Genomic DNA, 25,010 nt, shown 5'->3' with positions numbered 1-25,010 from the left:
TTTTCAGACAGCGCGGAATACGTTCAGTAAACATACATTCTGGAAATTCACAATTCACACATATCGTCCGGCCCTAGTCATCCTCTTCGAGTATGTGTGAATATATAAATAGGGTGTTGTCGTGCAGCACGTATGTAGGAACATCATGACAAACATTTTTTTCTCAATGATGTTTTTGCTTGTGGAGTCCTCATTTCAACGTCATGCTCCTTCATTAAACGATTTCTTTAAACTGTACATATGCAACCACACACACACACTCATACATAATCAGGATTCCTCGCCGATGGCGCAGTGGTATAGTCATCGCCTTGTAATGAAGGGGTCCTGGGTTCGATGCCCGGTGGCAAGGAAGGTATTTTTTCCAGGGGAGCAAACAAGGCACATTTTCTCCAAAAATAGTGTGGTTCCCTAAAAAAAACATTGCTTAATTTTGAATTTATGGTGTTCATGCAATAATTAACACATATTATTGTGGCTAGAATGCAATTATATGTGTGAGATACAAAATTTTTGGTTGACTTCCATTTTCCAGGAGGGGCCACGGCCCCTCTTGCCCCCCTCCCGGACGCCCATGGTTCGGATCCCACTTTAAACTGTAGGTCCGGTCCTAAGTCTATATGTGCATAAACTGGGCTTGAAAACTAAATAAGAAAACTTTTCAGGTATGGTTTGGCGGTTTAAAAATACTTTCCACGTAGAGCCTCCCCGATGGCGTAGTGGTAACGTCGTCACCTTGTAAGCAAGTGGTCCTGGGTTCAATATCATGTGGAAGGACATAGTTGTGTGGATCCCACTTTAAATTTTAGGTCCAGTCCCGATTAGTCTATTTGTACATAAAGTGGGCTTAAAAACTTTCCAGTTATGGGTTGGCGGTTTAGCAGCAACACTAATTGGAGCTTGGTGGCAGCCATCTTTGCAACTAATATCAGTGAAGTGTGCTTGAGTACCTTGATGTGCTGCTCAAAGGTATGACTCAGTGCAAGAATTAAGCAGAAAGATACCATGAAAGCACCGTCTAATCTAGATGAAGAATATCGAACCGTGTCTGACTCATGCGTTGGAAATGCTTTATCGCGTGAATTCCGTTTCGTTTTCATGTCCGCTTATGATACCGTGCTGGGATATCCTGCTAGGAACGGCGAAACTTTTGGTCGCTTAACAAAAAAATTAAAAAGGATGAAGTCAATTCATTACTGAGTATGGGAATGAGTTGATTTTTATCATAACTCCGGCCACGCAGGCCGCCAACCGATTTCACACAAAGAGAAATCCATTCCGTACTTATTATTCATCTGTCGAGACTTTCAAGACTTTCAGTTGTGAAATTAAAGGAACTTATGTTTGTAATGAGTTGTTTTTTTTTATTGATTTCGTTTATTTTACTTCGCCTTTCTACCACGTTTGGCTAATCGCGAAGATGAGAATGAGTGATGATATGAAATTGATGAAAGGACACTCACAAAGTACACCCATGCCTAGACAGGGATTCGAACCTGGAACCCCTGGCGAACGCGCTGTGCTAACCATTTCGTCACAGAGGTCGGATGTAATCGGTGTGTGGTAGGTACGGATGTATACATGTGAACACCCGGAACTAACCTATTGACTCTCCCATGTATAATTTTAGCTTTCAGGCTAAGTTATGCCAGATCAGTTGCGGATTCAGAAAATCTTCAATCGAGGCGACATATAAATTGTTTCCTGTAGTAGCTGGCAGCTCAACAGATATATACAGTGCTCGAAATATGTGTGTTGGGGGGGCGAGGGAGGGGGTCGGTACCTTCCCTTGGCAATTTATTTGCACACATCCCCCAGCGCTGTCTCATTGTCACCATGTTAAACACTAGTAGCATCTCCGCAGCTAACATTTTCCACTTCAACCGCTGCATATACGTGTCGTGAGTAACGTGGCTGTAGTGTAGCAGTGTCAGTGCTCAGAAAACCGGAAATGTTCACAAATCAGGAAAAAGCTCAGCATGTCCTCTGGTATCACGTGACCCGGTCACCAATAACAGTGCAGAGGAACTTTCAAATGTACAGAATTCTTTCGTCTAGAATATCTGCCATCAATAAGTTGGTATTTAAAAAAATGAATTTATCTTCACTCCCAAATCCTGTCAAGTTCAAGAAACATTGTATGGAAAGATGCCACCCGATGTCAAGAGCATTAATTCCGAATTCCTTGGCACTGACACTGCTACACTACAGCCACATTACTAGAAACCTGCAACAAAATAAACTTGGTTAGTTTTCCAACATTTTGGCACCACTTTCACATCTCTACATTGCATATAGCGGATATGAATAAAATTGTAATCAGGGAAAGACTTCTGGGACACCCGGTATATATATATATATATATATTACGCACCTATGACGAGTCACTGCAGCTGGCAGTGGCACTGAGACGAGACCTTTTTACCTTTGGAATGATCCCTTTTTGATAAAACCATATGGCAAGTTTATTATTATTATCAGAGCAGGTTACCAAAGCCTACAGTGCAAATGATGCACCTTGGGTTTACTCCATTTATATGGTGTAGACCGTCATTATTTTCAGGAATAATTACTATATATATATATATATATATATATATATATATATATATACAGGGTGTTTCTAAAGGTCGTTTACAACGCTTGGGAGGTGATTCCTCACACGAAAACAAGCAAAAAGTCTAAGTTCCATTTTTACGACAGAGGCTTCGTTTCCGAGATAGGAGCCTCGCAAAAGGTGACAAAGTGAACGTCACACTTAACTGGGACGAATACTATCACAGATAGAGAGGCGGTTCCAAGGGAATCATAAAGGAATCGTATGTGCTCAGTCCGGAAGTCACTATGAAAAGTTCACTGCACGCATGCGCAATGGAGTCCTCAAAGGAATTGGGGATTTCCAGCAACAACAATGCATGGAAAAGGTATGTAACGCAGCAAGAAGGACCGTGACAATGAGAAATGCGTTCAAGACAACACATCCCGACCTCAAACATCAAAACATGACCACCGAACACAAAATCCGAAAAGTTGAGCACGGTTGCATACCCCAGTTACACGCGAGGAATGAACGAATCATGTCATGTGGCATACGAGAGACAGGAGGAGGGAAAGAAAAACACAATATCAGATGATTGCGACAACGTGTATTTTTACACGCGACAACTACGTAATATCCCCCCACACACACACACAACAAACAACAAATGCTACAATATCTAACGCACAGACAGTCCGTGTCACTGTACACCAACTGAAGATGTCACTTTCACCACACAAAGGGGGTGGGGAGCAATACCAAAAGTGTTCGCACGCGATCATTGTGACGTAAAAGAGACCAGTTTTGGAAGCGCTGCACAGGCAAGTCTGGCTCTCGTAGTCTACGTTTGACCTTCATGACTGCTGTTCCCGCGAGAGGAGCTCGAAGGGTTGGTTCTCTCCGGCAGTCGTCCCAATCGTGTTGCAGGTGCTGGGATATGATCAGCAGTTCGCTCTAGGTTGTCATACGCATTGGAGTACTAGTATGTTGCATTGAAAGAAGTTGACGTGGTGGAGTGGGCAAGTCAAGTATCGCAACAATTGGTCTGTGGTGTTCGTACGGTGATACGGCCAATTTGTGCAGTGTGCCAGTGTTAAACAAAAACAATACTTTGCAGTTCCAGCTCCCTATTACACAGATGGCTGCGTATACGACCCAGCAGCTAGCAGACATGCATCTCATGTATGGGGAGGCACGTGGTAATAGCCGTGAGGCAAGGCGTCTTTATGGAGAACGCTTTCCACATAGACGTTTACCGTCTCACACCTTCTTTCAGGTAGTGGACAGTCGACTGCGTGAAACAGGGTCAGTGTTACCACCGCGACAAGAAGTTGGAAGACCCCGAAGTGTACGCACACATCAGTTTGCAGAAGATGTGTTAACAGCGGTCGCAGAACATCCTGGCACCAGTACGCGAGTGCTCGCTCGGGCACGAAACACGTCTCATGTGAATGTTTGGCGAGTGTTGTCAGATGAAGGAATGCACCCTTTTAAACTGCAGAAAGTACAAGAACTGTTACCTCGTGACTTTCGCCCTCGTATGGAGTTTTGCCAATGGTTGTTGCATCAGCTGGACACAAACCCTCACTTCGGGGCAAACGTATTGTGGACAGATGAAGCCATTTTCACAAGGATGGATGTCTTCAATAGTAGAAACAGTCATGTATGGGACTTTGACAACCCACATGCACTTTTTGTGGCCCATCACCAGCACAGGTTTTCAGTGAATGTGTGGTGCGGGATAGTACATGATCATTTAATTGGACCATACATTCTCCCTGTTCGCCTGAATGGTCGCACGTATCATGCATTTCTTAGTGAGGTTCCGCCTGAACTGTTGGAGACCGTACCTTTGGCACTGCGGCAAGAAATGTGGTACCAACACGATGGTGCACCAGCTCATTTCGATCGTAATGTACGACATTTCCTGCATGACGTGTTTCGCAATAGGTTCATTGGTAGGGATGAGCCTGTGCCTTGGCCACCGAGGTCGCCAGATCTCAACCCTCTCGATTTTTTCTTCTGGGGAGAAATGAAAACCCTCGTATACGACACACCTGTCACATCAGCTGAGGACCTCGTTGCTCGCATCAACGTCGCCGCCGCGACGGTAGCAGATACACCTGGCTTGTTTGCTCGTACTCGACAATCCTTGATTCGTCGCTGTCATCTCTGCGTAGAAGTAAACGGCAGACATTTTGAAAACCGTCTGTGATTATTGCCCTCGGCAAATACCAGTGAGAACACTTTTGGTATTGCTCCCCACCCCCTTTGTGTGGTGAAAGTGACATCTTCAGTTGGTGTACAGTGACACGGACTGTCTGTGCGTTAGATATTGTAGCATTTGTTGTTTGTTGTGTGTGTGTGTGGGGGGAAATTACGTAGTTGTCGCGTGTAAAAATACACGTTGTCGCAATCATCTGATATTGTGTTTTTCTTTCCCTCCTCCTGTCTCTCGTATGCCACATGACATGATTCGTTCATTCCTCGCGTGTAACTGGGGTATGCAACCGTGCTCAACTTTTCGGATTTTGTGTTCGGTGGTCATGTTTTGATGTTTGAGGTCGGGATGTGTTGTCTTGAACGCATTTCTCATTGTCACGGTCCTTCTTGCTGCGTTACATACCTTTTCCATGCATTGTTGTTGCTGGAAATCCCCAATTCCTTTGAGGACTCCATTGCGCATGCGTGCAGTGAACTTTTCATAGTGACTTCCGGACTGAGCACATACGATTCCTTTATGATTCCCTTGGAACCGCCTCTCTATCTGTGATAGTATTCGTCCCAGTTAAGTGTGACGTTCACTTTGTCACCTTTTGCGAGGCTCCTATCTCGGAAACGAAGCCTCTGTCGTAAAAATGGAACTTAGACTTTTTGCTTGTTTTCGTGTGAGGAATCACCTCCCAAGCGTTGTAAACGACCTTTAGAAACACCCTGTATATATATATATATATATATATGCTAAAGAGTCCCTTTATGTGGCTAGAGTAAGCTTTTTCTGAAATGATGATGATGTTTTAACGTACCCAAATGTTTGCTGCAATAGTTACAGGTCTGTCTCCATAATGTTATGTAGTACGCCTTCCCCTACTCTTATTACACTGTTTGCCTTGTTGTGGTGTTCTCAGATGTAACCCGTTTCTTCTTTGTTTTGGCAGGAGGTAGCTGGGTGGATGGTTTCCGGCAGGACCCAGCTTCCCGAGGCCTTCGCACCAGACGAACCTCACCAGCCGCTAGCTCAGGACGCCGGTGAGGACCCCCTGGATGGTAAGATAACATCATTTCCGTTCATTGTTATTGTCGTCGTCATCATCAGTAGTAGTAGTAGTAGTAATAGTGACGTTAGTTTCCGAGGGCATAAAGTATTAACATTTCAAAGATTACTAATATTTTCTAAAGGATCGGAGTCAAAAATGAAAAGCTGTGTCTTTTCTGTCGGAAATATTGACGTCATGTTTGTGTTATCAGAAGTCGTTCACAGGGAGGGATAAAGAAAGAAACGTGAAAGAAGAGAAGGAAACCAGACACTCAAAGAGATAGAGGAATGGAAGGGAAAATAAGAAAATTGATTGATTGATTTAGATTATTTTACTTCGCTTCTTGTGCCACTTTTGGCTAATTTGCGAAGATGGGGATGAGTGATGATATGATGAAATTGATGAATGGACACTTACAAACATCCATGCCCAGGCCAGGATTCGAACCCAGGATCCCTGGCGTCGTAGCGCGATGTGCTACCCACTCCGCCACGGAGGTGGGCCAAAATAAGAAAAGGAAGCGAAGGAGATGTGAAAGAAAATAAACAAACATGACACTGAAACAGAGAAAGGAAAAAAGGAATGATAGATAAAAGCAGAAAAGCGAAAAAGTCGTGAATAAAGAGATGGAATACAGACACTCGAAGAAAAGAGAGAAAAATAGAAGAACGAGATAAAAAGGGGAGAGAAGTGAAGGAGACGTGAAAGTAGAGAGAGAATCCATACGCACAAAGAGAAAAATGAACGAGAGAAAGGATAGGGGGAAAGAATGAAATGAAGCGAAGGAGATGTGAAAGAAGATACAAGGAGAGAGGAAAATAGAGAAATAGAGGAACGATATATAGAGAAGGGGAAAGAAGAGAAAGGAACAAGATACAGAAAGAGAGAATAGGGGAACGATATATAGAGTTGCGGAAAGAAGAAGGTTAGACGCGAAAGAATATAAAAGAAACATGAAGAAAGTAAAAGAGATAGGAACGAGAAGCGGAGATTGACCAGCAGTCACTATTCCCACAATCAGTGTTGCTTGGGAAATATGGCAACAGTGACGAACAGTGTACGCATTGAAGCTTGATTTTTGATGCGTGATTTTCATAGCTTAAAACAAGAATAAGTGAAATCAAAGCAACGATTCTGTCACAAGTAGATAGGAAATACCGAATGTTTAGAGGAATCATGTTTTGAATGTTTGTTCCACAAATACATCCCACTGAAATGGCTCTATTAAAACTAGAGAAATGGCGAAGTGTAAAATATGTAATATACCTCAAAATATGTAAACTGAAATTCATATATATTTCGTCCCTGCCGTTATTCTTCGCCGATATATTGTTATTATTCCTTGGCTGACACGAAGGATATAATTAATTCCATAAAAACCCGACCCTGTTGGTCACCCAAATCTGTGACCTTGAATTTTATTCTAAGTCCACTTTGTTCCTCCACAGGGTATCGATCCCGGGACCCCTTCATTACCACTACGCCACCGAAGGATCAGCAAGTACATTTTCCATGGGCGATTGAGTGAAAACATATCACGGATACCAACTGATAAATAAATATTATTTTGGCAATGTCTACCAACCCCGGCCTCCCTGCCAGTTTAAAAGATCTGAAAAGAAAAAAAAATCCCCTTCGTATAATTCATTTCAAATGTTGTAACGCAGTTATTGACATACAAAGATAATCTCTGTGACACATTACATGTGAATTGTTTCAATAACCTGAGAAATGAGTTGTTCATTTAAGAAACAGGACTTTGTTTTCTATGTGAAGTGTTGGTAATAAGATAAAAAGAAGGTTTAATTGGTGTATTTTGTGTATACTTGACGACTCAGACTTAACTGTGTGATTGAGAATGAGTAATGCACTTCTGGAGAAGATTGCGTATCTTTCAAAGGTGGATGTAACCAGAAAACGGGTGACAGATTGGGAAAAGATTGCTGATTGGTTTATGGATAAGGAGATGGCATTCTTGTTTGCGTAATGTTATAGTTTTGAACTAAAAAATAATTAATTGGCTTTGGAACTTAAAGAGCACAGACATCTCATATAGTACCTTACATTTCTATGAACAGCAGAGAAACATTTACACATTGTCGTGGGTGCCCCCCGTCCCCAAGCCACCTAAAGCCAAAGGCGAATCCTTTTCAGATTATATCATCATCTCTATATAGTATTTAATTATGACAACGTGTCTACTACTGCCGTATTGCTGAAAATCACTTCTTGTTTAGCTTTACTGAACAATTTACTTGATTTGCCCCCAATCCTAAATTCTTCCTTTCCTTCATCTAACGGATTAAGTATGGTGCATCCAGTAGCAATAAGGACTTGAAACCAGTTAAAGTAAATGAATTACTAAGCAAATATATTCTGCTTATAGAAATACATTCTACCCCCGCCTCAGCGTGCAGCGTGTTGTAAAAGTTAAAGTTCCCCGTGCATGTAGCACCGTGTCATGAAGGCACATTTAGGGGATATGGTGGTAGGGCCCCATACATTCTCGATCTCGTCCATTTTGGAGGTGATGTGATCAGCATCTCCCTTCGGCCGCCTTTGTTTGCCATAGCGTGGTCTAACAGTAACAGAATTTGTTTTTTGCAAATTCAACCACACCGAGAGCCTTTTCTACCTGCCTAGCGCCCATATTACTCGACTGACGTCAAGGACACTCTTTGTGAATGTTGTAAAAACAGAAAGTGCGGAACAAAGATGGGTCAATATTTTCAGTGATTTAAGAAACAAACAAACCTAAGTAAGATCTTTTGCTTTCACGTGATGCTGACGTCACGAAATCAATTAAGAAGTGGAGGTCGTAAACTTGAAGACTTTCTGATAAAACAGTTTTGAATTTATAAAGCGTTTAATCTATTTCTTTCAGACTCACCCTGTATTTTAGAAAAATATATATGTTGAATTTCATATTTTAAGGAAATTAATCCCCCCCCCCAAATATTTTGATGGAGCCGTCCGTGTCAATACCCCCCTTCCTTCCCCTTTCTCCCCGTGCACACCACTGCACATCGTAACTTTGTGGTTCAATTCGAACAGCAGAGCTCTGAAACACATGTTGGCAAACCTTGATTCTTCTATGACTCGAAAGTTTTCCGCATTGCATCAGATGTCTTCTGCGAATGTTGATCCACTCCCTGTCTCTGCGTACGTGGTTCCCGGGAGTGGATTCGCTTCCAGGAATCCTCAAATCCCGTTCGATTTTGCATGGGATTATCCAAAGCTGCGGAGTCGTGCCGTGTATCCAGTAGGCTGCCGTCTGTCCCTTTGTTCGTAACGCTCTTGTTTTCCCACTGGTATCTTTATTACGCATTTTTGTGCTGTGCTTTGCATGTGTCACTTTTGTACTTCTTCGCATGGATAGTAATGGTGAGGACATGATGACACTTGTTTTATCTCACCCATTCACGGAAGACTGGCGAATTTTATAGAAATTAACGAAAGTGTCCACGCAATGATGGTAAGGGTGTTCGTTGCTTGTTCAGTAATGGACGTTCAACGATGATTCGGATTTACCCGAGTCTAGATTCATTACCCTTAAAATGAAAACTGGTGTAAAAACTGGATTTGTTTTCCGGATTTCGAATCTTGTGTTACCCAGATCCCTAATTCTCGATTTCTTCCCGGATCCAGAATCCAGATTTTGTTACACGAATGTCGAATATTGCAATACTAAATCCAGAATTTGTTACCCGGATCCATGGGCGTCCGGAAGGTTGGACAAGCGGGAGCCGTGCTCCCCCCCCCCCCTGAAAAATGAAAGTCAACCAAAAATTATGTATTTCACACATAATTTCATTTTACCCACAATAATAGATGTTAATTATTGCATGAACATCATAAATTCAAATGTAAGCAATGTTTTTTTAGGGAACAACGCTATTTTTGGAGAAAATGTGCCTTGTTTGCCCCCTGGAATAAAAAAAATACCTTCCTTGCCCCTCCCTGGAAAAAATCCTGCGGACGTCCATGCCCGGATCCAGATTTCTATCCCTGATATCGACTCGAGGATTTGCTAACTGGGTCCAGATTTCTATCCCTGATACCTAATCCAGGATTTCTTAACTGTATCCAGATTTCCAACCCTGATCCCGAATCCAGAATTTGCTAACTAAATCCAGATATCTATCTGTGATACCGAATCCAGGATTTCTTAACTGTATCTAGATTTCTAACCCTCATATCGAATTCAGGATTTGCTAACTGGTTCCAGATTTCTAGCCCTGATCCCGAATCCAAGGTTTGCTACCTGAATCCAAATTTTCAACTCTGATCCCGAATTCAAAATTTGTTCCCGAATCCGCATTTGTTTTCCTGACCTTCAAATAATAATATCCTTCAAAGGTGATTTCCACAATCTCTGATGATCATAATCATTGACCACCGCAGCCGGCTCAATTGGCGCTCGTTGCAAGCATGATTTGCTCGATTGCGGAGGTTAATTGGCACTTGGGGAGTCGCTCTGCCCCTCCGTTTATAATTAACGCGGCGCGACCTTGGGGGGTTGTTTCTAAGAGAGGCTGGATTCAGCTGACTCTGTTTCCGAGAATCCTGCTGTGCTGTGTATACAAACACTGCTGACTAAGATTCACTGCGCAGCGATACACGTGGTCGGAGTCTGTGCCTTGCAGAAGTGGGGATGATGTATCCTAGCGCCTGGGGAAAATATTTAACCGCGTTCGTCTGTGGATCCTGCGATCTATCTCGTTTTTTCTTTTCTTTGGAGAGAGAGAGAGAGAGAGAGAGAGAGTGAGTGGGTGGGAGGGAGGAATAAATAAAGAAAGAGAAGCGAAAATGGAAAAGGATGGGAGAGAGAGAAGAGAGAAGTGCTTCTTCACCAAAGTGGTTTGGTCGAAGTTTCCTCCAAGTCCAATTTTATACACAGATAGGCTGGACCTATAATTTAAAGTGGGATCCGAACCACTATGTGCTTCCACCGGGCATCGTACCCGGGACCCTTTGATTACAATGCGGTGGCGTTACCACTGCGCCACCGAGGAGGTCCTTCTCCAAGGTGAGAGATTGCTTCGTCAGAAAGAGAAAAAGAGAGTGTGTGAAAGAACGGAGCATCTATCTCTTCTCTCTCTTCTTTTTTTCTTTCTTTCTTTGTGTCACTTACTTCTTACACCCCTTTTCTGCCTTGGAGAGAGATGAAATGTGTAGGAAGAGAGAGAAAAAGACGAAGTAAGAAAGAGGAAAATACAAATAATCTCACACACACATACGATTCTTTCTCTGTTTATGTGTGTGGGTGGTATTTATTTATTTATAAGCAATCCCATAACAGAGCAATGCTCCAATTACAATGGGATATCACAAACCCAATACTCACATTATGCAACACACAAAAAAAAGATAAAAAATACAATACAATATACCCACCGACAAATACAACAAAAGAAAAATTATAAAACTAGAATAATACTATAGTACCAATATACATGAAGCTGAAGTTTCGGACTTCAAACAGTATAACGAAACTCCATATTAAAACCCGCACTAAACAAAAGAGATAAACACCCAACTCTCATTTTGATATTTTTCAGATTATCGAACATATAAACATAAAAGATAATACACAAATCCATAACGTTAAGTGCAATTCAATACATACAATACACAACATAAAAATAAGAAAATTAAATACCATTTATCGTTAAATCTTAACTTTGTCTTGAATAGTGGCCCTTTATTACTGATATGTACTCTGCGTAAGGGAATGCAAAATCTACATCAATTTTATCCTTAACAATACTATTATGTAGTCTACACATATGAATAACCACAGAATTATGATGGACCAAATTTTTGGAAAAAGTGTATATAAACTGTTGACGCAATCTTAATGATTGAGGTTTAGTACAGAAGTTTAATCTTTGCAAAACTTCTTCTGTTTCGGTTAGACCATTAACAACTTTATATAATAAAATATACTTTGCAATATCAGATGTAGTTTTCAAAGAGGAAAATTCAAACTCAGTTAGTAGCATATTATAAGGTATTCTTAACACACAAGACGATGGTGAGAGGTTGACACAGTGAAAACATCTGCTTGTACTCTTGAATTTTTGGAAAGTTCTCCTTGAAAACCGGGAATTAAACTTGATTTTCAACATGAGAATGGCCACCCTCAAGGAGAATATTGCATGGACTTCCAGTGGTAAATCATGATGAGATGAAATGCTGTAATCATGCCCTGAGGATTCGGCTGGCTGTGTATTTCAGCTGAATTTTCACGGTGGATGCTTTTTTTTGCCCCTGCATACAGTGCACACAATCAAAGCATGAGCAGAGATCCTCGTACTGGCAAACAATCAAATAGATGAATTATCTCTTTGCGTCCAAACACCACAAGCGAAGCAGAGAGGGAGATGTTTTCGACCGAATTTATTTTGAATAGAACAGAATGAGTTTGTTTTGTGTGATGAGTTCGAAACGTGGTCATGTTTATCGTGGTAGTTTACTTGTAGAAAGCTCATTAAATAAAAATACTCTATTGTGGGAAGCCCTCGTGATGGAACGTGAGCTCCGGGGCCTGTATTTCGAATCGATCTCCAGCGGTTGTTAACCTGTGGTCCTGGAGTCAGAGAAAACTTGAATAAATGTTACGAGCTATTTTACTTATGAATAGGGCTCGGAAGTTCATGACTTCAAAAATGACCTTAATTTTTTTTAAAAAATGACCTAAAAATAATTTTCGATCTTAAAATTATGAAAGTTCGGTCCTATCCCTCGTTTCTATCCGGCCCTCTGGATTTCTTCCTACTTTATCCCTCAATCTCTCCTTTCACCTCACCCTGAGTGCCAAGCGAGCAGATTGTTTTTGCGCCGGAATTACGAAAGGGGGGTTTCACATAGAATTTATATTTTTATGTCCCTGGTTCGTTTGCACATGTACAGAAAGTGAATATACAACTTGTTAAATGGATAGTACTGTAGTTCTGTGAATCATAACATTCTAGTAAGATATATTGGTTTATTATACGTAGTTATATATATATATATACATATTTTACATAGCGTTTCCATGTGTGTCTGCATAGACCAAATTACCAAATCTCTAAATCAAAATAATTGCGCACCTATGGCATAACCATCGGCACTTCCCTTGCCGCAGAGTTAGCATAACTATCTCTGTGGGCCTATCCTCAGCTTAAATGATATTCCGTTCATTACAAATGCGTTTCCTTACGCCTTCACGCCTTCCTTTGGGCATAAATTATTCAATACGGAAATATCCACATATTCAAAGCTTTTTCTAAAAGGGGACTTGGGACAGCAACAGGGGCTGGCATAACCAGATGCTACATTATTATATCCAGTTTAGCCAACATAAGTGGACTAAACTTGAGGAGACGTTCCTCTTTCGTCGATCAATGGAGAAACACTGTTTTTTTGCTAAAGCCCACTGGCCTTTTTTATGGTCGGGGTAAACGTCCGTGGACGTGAACCCCGTAGCGTTGGAAAACTCCACTGCCAACGGTCTTTTGAAAGACAGCTAGCTCCCCCAACCGGGGAGGTAAAAAACAGGGGAATCTAACATTCCAGCAAAGCACAATCCAATAAGCATATACACTTACATGCAATAATAATATAAAAGTACACTCATGGAAACATATTACTTAACCATACACCTTGTAGCTGGCCAGCAATTAATTAACATATTACCAAAACCAGTAATGGTCAATCCGACCATTACAAAATTACAGCTTGATTTTTCATAAATTACACGAGATGAGTTGAATAATTGGATAAAACCCGTTGTTCGCTGGTTTAAGCTACCGAATCAAAGGGATAAAAGCAATTAAGTTCTGATGTGGTTTTCTTTAATTTTACATCGACCCCCACACCCCCTATACGCCTTCATGGCGTGGTGCTATGTACAGGGGAACACTTTACCTTTTTTTTTTTGTTACATAAAATACGCCGCAAGGTTTCTATGTATAAGTAGGGACGTGCAGTTTTAGTTTTATTTTTTTCCCTAAATTTCGATGTTATTTTTTACTGCAATTCGGTGGTATTTTTCGCGGTTTATGGCAAAATTCGATATTATTTTTATTTACGTTTACTGTTCCTTCTAGTTTTAAGATTTTCACATTTTTTCAGTTCTGGAAAATTCAGACAAATTTTAGTTTTAATCGTAAAAAAAAATTATGGCTTATCTTTGTGAGAAATGACCAAATTCCTTCTATTTGGAAAACTATTTCAACTCATCAGCCACTAAATATGAAATGTTTATTGAATGATGTCACCCAAATCTTTGAACACAGTCCTACACATCACATTTCCTTAACAATGCCAAAAAAAATCCTCTGAGGTCTCAAAATACCGTTTTGTGTACGCACACATACACACCCTTACCCCCTCCCCCGCAACACAACAGTTGCTTCTCCCTGAAAATTTTCCCGTTCCTATACGAAATTTCCTTTCTAGGAAGATCCCCCCCTCGAATTCCTATTCAGGCCGAGGTTAATCAATGTCAGTCATGTCTGCGCCAAACTGCAATAAATGAATCCTGACAATCTCTTTTCAATGGAACTTTCACGAGCTATACTAGAAATGACAGATCTAATAGCGCTTTAGGTAGTTCTATTTGAAGAAAATAAATGTTATTCCCGGTTTATATTGCATATTTCGCGGTGTTTTTCGCGTTTAAGTGGAAAATTCGGTATTATTTTGAAAAATTGCCAAATTCGCTTTATTTAACGATTCAGAAACACCGAAAACTTGCCTCCTTAACCTACCCAAATACATTTTAAACACTTTATTGTGCTTTCCTCAATTTTTCGGTGTTATCGTTAAAACGAAAACTTTACGTCCGTATGTATAAGTCATTCACCTCCTTTCACAGTGGTGTTGCATGATGCAGTAGTCGCTCAACATCCCTGTACAGTTGTGCTTCAAGTGCAACATATAATATATATTTTTTCTATCTCGTGATTAATTTTACTTTAAAACCTCAGATTAAAACAATAAAATAGTGGCCAGCAAAGGCACTTCAAAGTAGGTAGAATATGTAAAGTTTACTGGAGGAAAAATAAATTTACCAGTCCACAATTAATTATTTATTCCACTGTCAAAGATTTTAATTATGAATAATATTGTGATTTTGGATTCACCATACTTTCTATTAATGGTGTATACTTGCTTAAAAGGCCGCGTTAGGAAATTTAAGTACGAAAGTTATGCTAGCAAATGCATTTCATGAAACAACAAGGAAGGAACAAATAGAAACCCCAAAAATGATTTTCATAAATGCAACCAAAACTGGAAAGAATACTGAAAAATTACATAATAGCAAAAAAAAGGTCGGAAGATGCAAAATAAACGAGGTTTTTTTTGTTCTAACGGAAGGGAAACGGACTGTGTTTAGCATTGTCTTCAAGACCCAGAGAAAGAAGATGCTTTTCATCAACTTCGTATGAAGTTTCTTATAAAGCTCCGGGAAATACACTGTCAGTTACAAAACAAACGTATTTGAAAATTAAATATATTACTCGGCTTGAAAGTGGCAATACGATGTATCATTTTGAGTAATATTATAGATTATTTACAGTAGAAAACGTGTTTCAGTTTTTGGTATAAGACTTTCTCTGTCCATGGACGTCCGCAGCAATTTTTCCTGCGAGGAGCGAGCAAGGTCTTTTACTAAGGGCAAATGAGACATAATTTCTCTTATAATAATTTCTATAAATTACTGTGAGTGAAATGACATTATGTGTGTGAAATATATATGATTTTAGGTTGACAATTTTACAGTGGGTAAGGCGCAGCCCCTCCTTATCCTCTGTTCCGAACGTCATGTCTCTATGCCTTTCTTCTTGCTTCTTTCACTTTCCTCATCTTGCACTCTTTCTGTCCTTCGTTTTTTTCTCTGCTTCTCTCTCTCTCTCTCTCTCTCTCTCTCTCTCTACTCGCTATCTTTCTTTCTTTATCTTTCGTTCTTTCTATCATTTTGTCTCCCTTTCTTGTTCCACTCTTTCCCTTTTTCTTCTTACGTTTCCTTCTTTCTTACTTGTGCCTTTTATATCTGCCGTTCTTTCCATACTTCTCCCTTTCGTTCATCATCCGTTTTATTAGTTCTACTCTTTTTATCTTGCGTCTTTTCTCTGGTTTGCTCTCTCCTTGTTACTTATTTGTGATGTTATTTACTCCCACTCTTCCTCATTTTCCGTCTCCTGTTATCTTACTTCTACTCTTTGCATTTTCTTTTTCTCTGCTTCTCTCTCTATATATAATTGCACTCTTTCTCGTTTGTTCATTCTCCGTGTCTCTATCTCATTTTCAGTTTCCTGCTTTTCTCTCGTTCTTTCTCTGCTTCTCTCTCTCTCTCCATATATAAGTTTCACTCTTTCCCTTTTGTTCATTCTCTTCTTGTCTCTCATTTTCAGTTTCCTGTTTTTCTTTCGTTCTTTCTCTGCTTCTCTCTCTCTCCATGTATAAGTTTCACTCTTTCCCTTTTGTTCATTCTCCTGTCTCTCATTTTCAGTTTCCTGCTTTTCTTTCGTTCTTTCTCTTCTCTCTCGCTGTCATCCTTTTGTTTTATCTTCCGTTTCCTGCTTTTTACTTCCACCTTTCCATGCTTCCTTTTCTTCAGTTTCGTATCTTTTTTGTTCTTTCTTTATACCTTTTTATTTTCATCTGTTTCTCTCGTCTCTATGACTTTATTTCTCATTATCCACCTATTTGTGTGATTCATACTCTACTGGCTGAAAATTTCTCATGTAAGCTAGTTAGGGTGGGTGGACAAAGACCTTTTCGGGTGGGCTCTCTTTGGTGACATGCGGATAAGAAGGGTGATGCAGTGGCACGTGTGCCAAGTAGGAAGTGTATGTCTGCAGGTATTGTTCCTCCAGTTGTGCATGCTCCATACACTCGCATGAGTCATAGCCACGTGCCTTATCTGTTGCATTGTTTGATCGAACGATTCTCGCAGAAGGTGAAGCGAGAAAGAGGTCTGACAGGAGAAACACATCCAGGCGAATAATGGATGAATCATGCTGCATGTTTGCTGAAAGAGGAGAAATCTTGTTGCTTGGTCGGTAACCTGTGTAACTACTACGCTGGGAAAACCAGGGGCGCCAACTTTCCAAAAACATTGGGTGGGCTAAAAAATTTGAAGTATAAGTTCACAAAGAATCTCATAATGTATTGTAATATCAATCTGGGTGTCTGCCAGCCAAGAAAAAGTAAAGAAGTCAATGAAAAGTCAACAAAATATACTTTGATTGATTTGGTGTTTTAAGTCCACTTTATGCACAGTAAGGCTAATTGGGACTGGTCCTACAGTTTAAAGTGGGATCCGAACCACTATGTGCCCCCACCGGATATCGAACCCAGGACCCCTTGATTACAAGGCGACGACGCTACCACTGCGCCATCGGGGAGACCAACAAATTATACTTGTGGTCAAGAATTTGTGCTACCACAATTACTGACTGATTAATTTATTTTACCTCACTTTTCTGCCCCTTTGGCTAATCGCGAAGATAAGGATGAATGGTGGTAAGATAGAATGGGTGAAGGGAGAATCACAAACATAGGTACAACAACTCGAGCACCACATAAGGTTATACTGGCTGTGAGTCCAAACGCCAGTGTCTCGCTAATATGCAAGGATGCATTAAGTGATAAAGCAAGTTTAATTCTGTTGATAAATACAGCTTCAGTTATCATCTTAACTTCCTTTTGGTAGGAGTTTTTCATTGTATATTTATTTTCTTAATTGCTAATTTTCATCTTTGCCTAAGTAGAGTCGAATAAATAAAGGTTAAGAAAAACAAAAGAAGGTCAAGAATTTTGGATTTGTTATTTTGGTAGACACTCTTGGCCGTGAAGTCTCGATTAGCCTATCAGTTCATAAAGTCGACTTCGGCAAACTTCAGCGTATCCCTGTACACGTGGGAAGAGGGATAATCAGATAAATTGACTCGCGAAGACCATAAACCGTTCCGATGTAGATGTTGTGCCCCGTGGATGATTTCTTCGCTGCAGTAAGAAAGCGATTTTTATCACCAGCAGCTGCGCCACTTCAAGACGCTCCAAAAATATCCCGAAGCCATCCACTCAGACTCCCTAGGTCAAATACTGGACCTTGAAGTGCTCCAGGAATATCAATTTTTTTAAAAACCCTGCCTCTTGATATTGTCAGGCGCAGATGCTGAGAAGGAAACAGGGATGCTTCGTGCGTCCTCAAAGGTCTTTGCTTACGTAAATAAAGTTGGAAAACAAGTGTGTGTGTGGATGGTATGTTCGTATGGGAAAGAATGCCGAGATCGTTGAGCTGTTGGCCATAGCGCCCTTTTCTGCATCCCAATTCTCATCTCAGTAGGGCCTACCTCCGTGGAAGAGTGGTTAACACAGAGCGTTGCGACGCCAGGGGTCCCTTGTTCGAATCCCGGTCCCGGCATGGGTATTCTGTGTGAGTATCCCTTCATCATATCATCACTCATCCTCATCGTCGCGGTTAGTCAAAAGTGACAGAAATGCAAAGTAAAATAAACTAAATCAATCAATCAACTAAACATATTAAGAGTAATACAAATAATAAATGAAAGCAAATTTGCTATAATATTATCATAAAGTGATCTGCTCTTCCATTTTTGGTGGCGATACGCATGTCCAAAATGTAATCCAGGCTTGATTGATTGATTTGTTGTTTTAAGTCCATTTTATGCACAGTAAGGCTAATCGGGACTAGACCTACAGTTTAAAGTGGGATCCGAACCACTTGTGCTTCCACCGGGTATCGAACCCGGGACTCCTTGATTACAAGGCGACGACGCTACCACTGTACCACGACCAAGATTACAGAATTGACTCTGTCGAGTCTCCAGGGGAGTACATATCGAACATTTGTAAGGTGGGTTAAAAACATGGATGCTTAGTCTCTTCACAGACATGCTCTCGTTCCAGTGGGTGAGTTGATCTCTAAGCAACCGACTTCCGAAATACCGGAGGGAATTATGGAACACCCTGTATTTTGTTTATAGTAGTTTAAAAAGCCAATCCATTAGTGGCAGTTGTGGACCTGTGCTGCGTGAATTCAGAATGAAATACCTTTTGTTTTCTTGTTTCCGAAACCATTGTTCATTTGATTGATTTGCTTTATTTTACTTCGCTTTTCTGCCCCTTTTGGCTAATTGCGAAGATGGGGATGAGTGGTGATATGATGAAATTGATGAATGGACAAAAGGGGGGGGGAAGCAAGGCCCGCCTCTACCCGCATGCATTCGAGGGTATGCGCTTATGCCCTGGTGCCTTTAAATAAACCAGGACGTCTTTTGTTCCGAATTGATCGGTTCCCCCGCTATCTTTTCCTTCTTTATTTTTAATACATACATGTACATCAAACAAAAGAAAAAAAGTATAATAAGAATAGATAATTCAGTTACATATATTATTTAGTTATAATATCTCTCTCTCTCCCTCCCTCCCTCTCTTTCTTTATTATTATTTTCTTTTATATAAGATTTCCCAGACCATTCTGGTGTCCAGAACGAGTCATATATATTGATTTATGACACTTGTAAATTCATATTATATATTTTTAATATTATGAATGGACACTCGCAGACATCCGTTCCGTCGCCGCGATTCGAACCCGGGACACCTGCCGTCGGTCGTAGCGCGATATGCTAACCACTCCGCCACTGGGGCCGGCAAACCATTATTTTGGTAACGGAAGATAAAACACTGAGTACATTTGAATTTTGCATTTCGATTAATGTCATGTAAGCTAAAGTCGTTTTGTGTAGTTAGGTGATCGATCAGCTTGCTTAATACAAATTGTCGTTTTTTTACAATTGTAAGTCAATATTTAATTTCATATGTTGGTTAAAGCAACTAAATACATATCTAACACTTTTTAGTACGTATAAATTCGTTCCCTGTGTACGTTTATTCATGTCTTGTCCACTTGCATTTCAAATTGTTAATTACTAATTTTTAATAGATTAAATTTTCAGTACATTACAAAATGATTGAGAGAAATAATGCCTGTGCCATAATTCCGCCATTTGAAGAACCTAATGGGTGAATTGAAATACAAATCGCCCAAGCCGGGTTCGAATCCTGGCTTGGGCATGGATGTTTGTGAGTGTCCATTCATCATATCATCACACATCGCCATCTTCGCAAATTAGCCAAGAATGGCACAAAAAGCGAAGTAAAATAAATCAATTGATCAATTGAATTACAAATCGCCAATTACTCACAATCCATACACTCACTGTTTTTCCGATTAAAAATTAAATACGAGATCCAACTTGGTAACATAGGATTAGCACACACGGCAGCGGCAGGAAGTTAGTGCCAGAGATGTGTCGCGGAAGACAACTGGTAGACTTATTTTAAAAATAGTTTGACCTTGCCTACCAGCAGTTGGGTTTTCATGTTAGAAATTCTAATATCTGCATGTAGCGTGCTTTTTCTCCCTTGTGACATCGGTATTTTGGCCTTGGTTCAAGCTTGAGGAAAGAAGGGGGGATATATATTGCGTTAGTGGCATGTGATGGCGTACGCGGATTGGTAAGTCGCCACATTCTGAACTGACCTATCCTCTTCGGCAATGGACTTGCCTACCACACGCTTCACCAGTTGGTAAATCACGTGATGTATTGAAGTTGCTTCTCAGGTTTACATGCTTTGTATTGATTTAGGTGAGGTTGCCAAGATTGTTGAAGTATTTGTTGTCCCATGCCTCATACGTGCAGGACAGGTGTACTTAGAATGTACGTCCAGCTGGGTTACGTGTACTTTACCAGGAAAGACTTACCACTAGCGTACACGGAATTTCTTTTTTTTCGGAGGGGGCTGAAACTGTAAAAGTGGCAATTACATACCTGCGTTCCAGAAATTGGGGGATACTCAATAAAATATTTCGTAATTGCCGTTTTTAACCTTCGTTTTAAATTTATTTTATCAAAATTTCGGAAGAGGCTGTAGTCCCATTAGCTTTCCCTTGCGTGCGCCAGTGACTGTTACCGAAAAAATACATAGGATTATGAGCAGGGGACGGAATTATATGTACGAAGAAATATATACCGATATAATATACCGGGTGTTCCGTTCAAATCTCCCTAATTTCAATTAATTACTGTGAACGAATTACGATGAATTGTGAAATAACTATAACACCAAATGAAAGGCCAGTTCAAGTTTTGTTTTCATGACTTGGAGTTGTTAGTTTGCTCACTACGCAGCGCCACGGTCGCATAAATTAAAATTGCGACTGTTCAACAACGCGCGCAGGCAGTGGTGTGGTATGCTGAGACAAAATCTGTGATTGCAACGCAAGACAAGTATACGGAGGAGTTGCACCTGATGTTAAATCAATTAGGCCGCGGTTTAGTAAGTTTCTAACAACCGGCAGTGTCCTAAAACAATCTGGTGGAGCTCGCGTCGTGTGTCAGAAGAAAAGGTGGAAGACATTCGAGCGGGGTTTTAGAGATGCCCAAGGAAATGCATCCGCCAGGCATCTAGGGAATTCAATGTGCCTCCAACAACAATGCATGGAGTTCTACACAAGCGGCTACGGTTGTATCCGTATAAAGTGCAGATTGTGCAACAATTGAAGCCAGATGATAAGCCGCTTCGCCAAAAATTTTTGTATGGAACTGAGGATTCGTCGTGCTGACCAAACGTCACCCCGTAAATGATTGCATGGTCGCCTATCTGTGCTGAGGCGTATTGGAGTGAGGCCTGCAGTGGGTGTCAGGACATTTAAAAAAATGTAGAAATAACAACAGTAATAATAATTATCCCCGGCTAGGAGTTGCTGATCTCCAACCGGTCGCCTCCCCAGGTGGCGGATAGGGGAATGCTATATAGATATATATAGTACTGGCATAGCCAGGGCGGACCAAAATCAGCACTGCTGCCTTGCAGTAGCCAGGGGACTGGCAAAGGCTAGGGGAAGAACACCCCAACAGAAAATTACCTGGCCCTCCAGGTTGGGGGTTGGGCGCAGGGCTAACAACCCGGCCCCATAAAACAAAAAATGGTTCAGAAACCAAACACTATGCCTCGGAAAGGAAGATATAAAGGAAATGAACCTGGCAAACTTTTAAAGGACTACGAGATAAGGATTGGAACATGGAATACTCAAACTATGCTACAAGCAGGAAAGATGATGGAAATGGCACAAGAAATGATGAAATATAAGATAGATGTAATGGCATTACAGGAGATAAGGTGGCAGGGAAGTGGAATTATAAGAAAACCAGAGTTTACCATGATATATAGTGGAACCAGAGAAAGAACTGGATTATTTGGAACTGGTTTTATGATTCAGAAAGAAACCAGCAAGAAAATATTGGAGATAGAAACAATAAATGAGAGAATCTGTAGATTGAGAATAAAAGGAAAGTTTAGAAATCTAACTCTGCTGTCAATACATGCACCAACTGAAGAAAAAGAAGATAGAGAAAAAGAGATATTTTATGAATTATTAGAAAGTACATATGAGAAAATATCCAAAAATGACCAGATCTTAATTATTGGTGATTTTAATGCTAAAATTGGGAAGGAGGAAGCCACATATAAGGCTAGCGGAGAACATACTCTCCACAACATAAGCAATGAAAACGGAGCATATCTAATACAATTTGCTTTAAGAAACAATTTGATAATAAGTAGCACCACTTTCCCTCATAAAAACATTCATTTAGGAACTTGGAAGATTCCAGGAACCCAAGAAGTAAACCAAATTGATCATGTTCTCACCAATAAAAGATATAGGTCATCGATAATGGATGTCAGGAGCCTGAGAGGACCTAACATCGATTCGGATCACTACATGGTGCGAGCAAAAATAAGATTAAAAATTGTTGAAGTGGACAGAAGAAAACAAAGAATGTTAGGAAAAAGATGGGACACAGAGAAATTTAAAGATAGAGAGGTGCGTGAAACCTTTAGAGCCACCATTAATGAAAAAATTACTGAGCAAACAGAAGAGATATAAGAGAGGAATAGTAATGAAGAATGGAAAAATATAAAATCAATAATACTAAAAACAGCTGAAGAGAAAATAGGAGAAAAGAAAAGAGAATATGGAAAACCATGGTTTGATGAAGAATGCGAAGAGGTCATCCAGAAGAAGAATGAAGCAAGAAATAAGAAGTTACAGAGAGAAACTAGAAGCAACTGTGCAAGATACACAGAATTAAGAAGAGCCGCTAAAAGAATATGTACCCAAAAGAAAATACAATATTTAAAACAAAGATTAGTGGAAGTAGAGGAACTAGATAAAAAAAATGAGAGAAGAAAATTCTATCAAGCCATGTTCAGTCTTACAAAAGAATATAAACCAGAAATTGAAGGATGTAAAGATAAAAATGGAGAAATGCTGTATGAAGAAAGTCAGATCAGAAAACGGTGGGCAGAAAGTTTCAAAGAAAAACTGTCAAGAAGAGAAAATGTAATAGAAGCCGGAAATACAGAACGGGAAACAGAAGAAGAGGAAGAAGAAACAATAGAACCACCAACGTTAGATGAAGTAACAAAAGCAATCAGGAGATTAAAAAACAATAAAGCACCAGGAAGTGATAATATGGTAGCCGAAATGATTAAACATGGAGGCGCACAACTATACCAGAAAATACACGAGCTGATTAGTAAAATATGGAGAAAGGAGGAACTACCGGACGAATGGAGACAAGGAACTATATGTGCCATTTATAAGAAAGGAGATAAATATAATTGTAGCAATTATAGAGGAATAACATTGTTAAATGTTGGATATAAATTATTCTCGAGCATATTAAATAAAAGGATACAGGAAATAACTGAACCCATCCTTGGAGAGTATCAATCAGGATTCCGGGAAAATAAGAGCACCATAGACCAAATATTTGTAATTAGACAAATATTAGAGAAACATTATGAACATGGGAGCGAACTACATATGCTATTTGTAGATTTCAAACAGGCCTTTGATAGTGTACAAAGAGAAGAACTAATTAAAGCAATGGAAAGAATTGGTATACCCAAAAAATTAAGACAACTTGTACAGATGACTCTGATGGACACCTCAGCAAGAGTAAAAGTAAAAGGACAACTCAGTGAAGAGTTTACATTTGACAAAGGTGTAAAACAAGGGGACGGATTGTCGACTACACTATTTAATATAGCATTGAATGATGCTATAAAACAGATTGACCAAAGAGGTACCATCTTTAATAAAAGCTCACAAATCTGCGCTTATGCAGATGATATAGCAATCATTGCAAGATCTATGAATAAGTTAATACAAGTATTTAACGACATGGAGAACTATACTAAGGAAATGGGCCTAGAAGTAAATATAAATAAAACAAAATATATGAAAATAGCACGAAAACCAGAAAGAAGAAAAGAAATAGAGATAGGTAATAAGAAGTTCGAGGTAGTACATGAATTCAAATACCTGGGAAATCAAATAAATGAAATAAATAACATAGGAAGATGCGTAGAAGGAAGGATCAGAGCAGGAACCTTGTCACTGCCCAGAGCGGCAAATTTTCAGGGCGGCAAAATTTGACTGAAGAGAAGTAAAAAAGAAGCCTAATGAAAATTTGAAAGATATATAACTTAGAAGTTAATATATGCCAGCACACCGTTTTTAAGGAACATATCAGTAGTCTCACTTTAAAACCACTGAGTGCCACAAGTTGGGAAAGCATATTCGATGCCTTAACTCAGAGGTCTATGATGCGCTCCCTCAAATAAGTGACGACAATAGAATTGTCCAAATGGTCGCATACGAGGCTCAGTCTATTGCAAACCAGTTGGGTGGCTTTGCATTCCTTTGCTCACTAGTTATCTGGTATGACTTTTTACTCCACGTAATGTAATAAGCATAAACATTAATCTACGATGTGTTAGATGATTTCTTGCACACATATCAGCGCTTTTGAAAAAAGCAGGAGTGATGAAAAATTTCAAAGTTTCTTAGACGCCACTTGGCAGCCTGGCAGGGCCTCCCTTCCTCCACTCGTGGAGACGTAGGGGGGCGGCGACCTGTGAGTCCCGGTTGATGAGAAAGAATTGGCATCGAATGTAGATATAGATGATTCAAAGATAGTGTCGCATTTTTTAAAGTTTAACTGTGGTCGAGTGAGATATCCTTTTGTGCTTAATACTATCGAAATGGCGTAACAAATCTCATTATTTATTTTATAGTTTGATATTTTACATAGGAATATATTGATTTTCAATTT

At 40.0% G+C, this 25,010-nt stretch overlaps 1 protein-coding gene across 2 annotated transcripts in view; it reads left to right on the top strand.

Moving 5' to 3' along the window:
- LOC145979701 (MAP kinase-interacting serine/threonine-protein kinase 1-like) overlaps positions 1 to 25,010 on the top strand; it is a 169,507-nt gene that overhangs the window by 101,975 nt on the left and 42,522 nt on the right. For both annotated transcript variants that reach the window (XM_083112678.1, XM_083112677.1), the window contains one exon: positions 5,698 to 5,806. In XM_083112678.1, the coding sequence (XP_082968804.1) occupies positions 5,698 to 5,806 (109 nt within the window). The remainder of the gene's footprint in view (positions 1 to 5,697; positions 5,807 to 25,010) is intronic.

The sequence above is a fragment of the Lepisma saccharinum genome, chromosome 26 (genome assembly GCF_977018435.1).
Source record: "Lepisma saccharinum chromosome 26, izLepSacc3.1, whole genome shotgun sequence".
NCBI lineage: Eukaryota > Metazoa > Arthropoda > Insecta > Zygentoma > Lepismatidae > Lepisma > Lepisma saccharinum.
The sequence above is the reverse complement of the archived record's forward strand: the minus strand, read 5'-3'. Positions and strand labels throughout refer to the sequence as shown.